Source organism: Phragmites australis, chromosome 20 (genome assembly GCF_958298935.1).
Source record: "Phragmites australis chromosome 20, lpPhrAust1.1, whole genome shotgun sequence".
In the NCBI taxonomy this organism is placed as follows: Eukaryota; Viridiplantae; Streptophyta; class Magnoliopsida; order Poales; family Poaceae; genus Phragmites; species Phragmites australis.
Genome location: NC_084940.1, coordinates 2,004,458 through 2,008,553, shown reverse-complemented (window position 1 = coordinate 2,008,553; position 4,096 = coordinate 2,004,458). Strand labels below are relative to the sequence as shown.

At 48.9% G+C, this 4,096-nt stretch overlaps 1 protein-coding gene across 1 annotated transcript; it reads right to left on the bottom strand.

Annotated features, from left to right (window-relative positions):
* Window positions 1–2,129: 2,129 nt before the first annotated feature.
* LOC133902152 (PTI1-like tyrosine-protein kinase At3g15890) lies at window positions 2,130–3,816 on the bottom strand. Its single transcript, XM_062343753.1, has 3 exons — window positions 3,625–3,816; window positions 3,247–3,524; window positions 2,130–3,149 (listed from the first exon to the last, which is right to left on the bottom strand). The coding sequence occupies exons 1-3, from the start codon at window positions 3,802–3,804 to the stop codon at window positions 2,531–2,533; spliced, it is 1,077 nt and encodes a 358-aa protein (XP_062199737.1). The 5' UTR covers window positions 3,805–3,816; the 3' UTR covers window positions 2,130–2,530.
* Between the last annotated feature and the right edge of the window lie 280 nt (window positions 3,817–4,096).

Genomic DNA, 4,096 nt, shown 5'->3' with positions numbered 1-4,096 from the left:
GCAGTCGCAGAAAGTCCTTCCCAGCTCATTATTTCCACACACTGTACGCTAATCAATAGGAGTAGAAACTGTTGCGCCGTACCGTGAACAGTTAGCGTCGGCACGTACACCTTTTTATAAAGCAGAAAGTATATACGCTAGTACGGCTTCATTTCATATCGGATTACTGTGGAGTAAGGATCCTCTGATAACCAACTGTTGTCTCAGGTAATCGGGGAAAGGTACTACTAATCCAACAAGTCTGGTTCTTACGTACGTGCAACTGTGTTATAGCATGTGGCGTTCCTATCCCAAAGGCAGGCCCCCTGTTTCCACAGAAGTGGCATGTGTGATCATTGCTCCTGGCTAGCCTAATTCTTGCTTGCATTTGCATGCCTATGAACACATAAAATAAAAAAATGTGCATGCGCGTGTCAGACTCTCAGTACAGCACGATACATCGTGCATGCAACATTACACATGCAGGTGCCAAACCTACACACTCCTAGTTCAGCGACCAAATACTACTTGCGGTTTTGTCTGGAGCATATTGCACAGCCCCCCGGTCGTATCCTGCCTACTTCTTCCGGGCCGGAAAGAGAGTCAAGGTGCAGCAGCGATCAACTCGTGGCTAGACTTCTAGAGGACGAGACATACGTGCATCTGCTGGTACGTGACAGGGACGCAACGAAGGAATCGATATCTCTCCATCGGTTGACACCGAAAGTGCACGTAAAGTGAGGTCATATGCTCCATATACATGTCATGGGTGCAGCCGAGTCGACTAGTCGATCACTTGTCCTAATAATTATCATGACTCGTCGGTGTGGCCTTGTGGGCTCTACTTCGGTGTGATCACGACGGGAACCTGTCGCACGTTTTGCTGTGATGCTGTCTCGCTCGCTGCCTCCTGCTATTGGAGTAGGGTCTATTTTTAAGTTTCTATTAGGACCAAGTGCTCTCTTTTTGTTGGTATGGGAACACAAAAATTCCACTAAAGCATACAAATACGTTGTTTATCAAATCCATTCATTTGTGTTAACATTCATGCTAGATAAGTAGGTGAAAAAATTGTAAAATAAATGAAGGAATTAACATATAGATAAGTATCAGCTAAGATAAATAAATGACCGAGATAAGTCATACTGTGCAAGCACATGCTGTGTTGCATTTGCCGTTGGTAGTAATATGTTATTCTGTACTCATTTTATGATGTCTGAATTTTGTACGCACTCTGATAAAGCTTGGGCCCTTTTTCTCCTTCGGTGAGGTGTGAGGATCTGACTATGCATATGATAGAGTTAAGCCCGTTAGGGTTGTCAACGGGCCTCACCGAGTAAAAATAATAATATCACAAAAGCCCATGGCCCACTTGTTCTTTGGGGATCAATAGCAATAGGTGTAGTGGTCTGGGCACAAAAGGTGCTAAATTGGGCTTGCAAGTTTCCAAAGAAAGAACATAAACATTTGCTGGTCTTCGTGGAGCTGCCGTTTGGACACTTTGGAACAAGTTTACTATTTTATTCGGCCAGAAATAGTAGACATATTTTATTTTAAAAATGTTAAACTTTATGTACTTTGACTAACATTAAATCAAAATATATAAGTATCTAATGTATAAAAATTATACTAGATTCATAATTTAAAATAATTTCACACTATATAGGTTTTGTAGCTATAAATGATATATTTTGTGAGAAAATTTTACTCAAAATCTAATTTTAAAGATCGAATGCAAAATATATACATCTACTATTTCTAAAAGAATGGAGCACTTTGAAGATAGAGAGTTCTATTGATTCTCAATTATTATCTGCACCAAAACAAACCATAGTACAGGTGGGTTCACAAGCTTGATGCATAACTTTTGCTGCCAACCATACTTCAGGGGCTATCGCAAAACAAGAAACAAATAAGAGGGACCCTTCTGGGCCGATTTCCATTGTTCAACCAAGCAAGAAATAACTATATATGTTGAAGAACATATAAACCCATTCCTCACTCACGTATAAGAAATTTACATTTGAACTTAATGAAATTGTTGAACACCTGTGTCTGACAGAGTGACAGTCATGTTCAAATACATTTGGACTGAATGACTGTTGAACCAACCTCACTTATTTGAGAGTTGCACCTGTACCATTAATATGAAAACTGCAAAAGACCATTAACCAAGCAGCCATTGCATGTGCCCACTCATCTGTTCCACAGTGTATCAAACTCGACTCCTTACAAACAACCTCCGGCATTGCATAAATTAAACCAAAGTATGTAGAGAACAAAGGTTGACTTGACCCTTAATCATTTCTGCACATCTGCTACCTCCCATATATTATCGAACAAGAAGCAAATGCAACTACCCCACGGCGCAAGCAAACAAAACTTTGCAGGCCGAGAAGATTAACAACTCTTGATTTCTCGCACCGAACACCATTACCACCAATTGCATGCGCTAATCAATTAACAATGCAATCTAATCACTACTAATCATTTTGCATCTCAATTGCATGCCTTGGTTCGGTGATGCATGCATGAATCAATGGACGATCAATCACCTCAGCCTGGTCAGCTTCCAGCTCCGCCTGTCCAGCGGCTCGCTGCTGCCGGTGACGTCGTCCATGTCCGTGGTCTCCCCGCTGCTCGCGGCCGCTACCGGGACGATCTCCTTGGTACGCCGCTCGCCGTCGAACTTGAGCATCTCCACCACCTCGGCCATGGCCGGCCGGCTCTCGGCGTTGCTCTGGGTGCACAGCATGGCGGCCTCGACCACGGCGCGGAGCTGCTGCGCGTCGAATCGGCCGGCGAGGCGCGGGTCCGCGAGGCGCTCCCACTTGCGGCGCTCCACTAGGGGCGCCGCCCACTGCACGATCTCACGCTTGACGCCGCCCGGCAGCTTCTCGAGCGGGCGGCGCGCGCTGACGAGCTCCAGCAGCAGCACGCCGAAGCTGTAGACGTCGCAGCTCTCGGAGACCTTCCCCCACATGGCGTACTCCGGCGCCAGGTAGCCCAGAGTGCCTTTCACCCGCGTCGTCAGGTGCGACACGCCGTCCGGGATGAGCTTGGCGAACCCGAAGTCGGCGACCTTGGGCACGAACTCCGCGTCCAGCAGCACGTTGCTCGCCTTGATGTCACGATGGATTATGTGCGGGTTCGCCTCGTGGTGCAAGTACCTGTAAAATACATGGATTCTTATATAGCGAGATGGCATCGTGATCATGGCAGAAATTGATGGATAGCCTTCGGGTGCATGGCGTGATGATGACTCACGCGAGGCCCTCGGCGGCTCCGATGGCGATGGCGACGCGTCGTGGCCAGTCGAGGGGTTGATGCTGCTGGGAGGCGGGGGTGCCGCGGTGGGGGTGGAGGTGGGTGAGGAGGCTGTGGTTGGGCATGTAGTCGTAGACGATGAGGCGCTCGTCGCCGCCGGCGTAGAAGCCGCGGAGGCTGAGCAGATTCTTGTGGCGGACCCGGCCAAGGATCTCCACCTCGATGGCGAACTCCATCTCCGCCTTGGCCGTCATCGCCTTCAGCCGCTTCACCGCGATCTGGACATACGTATCACAATTCACATGCACCTTCAGCTTCTAAGGATGCACCGGCGACGAATGGACTACGACTTGGCAAGATGACGGATCATGCGCGTACCTCGACGCCCTTGGAGGTGCGGCCCCAGTAGACGGTGCCGAAGCCGCCCTCGCCGAGCTTGTTGCTCTCGTTGAAGTTGTTGGTCGCCTGCAGGATCTCCTTGAGCGTGTACTGCTCCCATGGATACTCCATGCTCCTGCTCCTGGATGCCCTGGACGACGGATTCGTTCTTGAGTTCATCCCATCCAAAACAGCGTCACAAGAAGATTCATCAGTTTAACTGATCACCTCATCAGAGACAAACAACTTATCGTGCATGCACCGAGGCACGGCCACATGCTATCACCACGAGATATCAAGAATCAACGAGCAGCCATGTACGCTTGGTTCATGATGCATATATGTGTACCTGCGGCTGCGATGACCGCCGACGGCGGCGGTGGCTTGCTCCGGCTCGGGATCGCTGGCGACGCAGCAGAAGCACCGGTTGATCATCTCTCCTCAGGCTGATCGACGGATCGCGCGCGTTGCA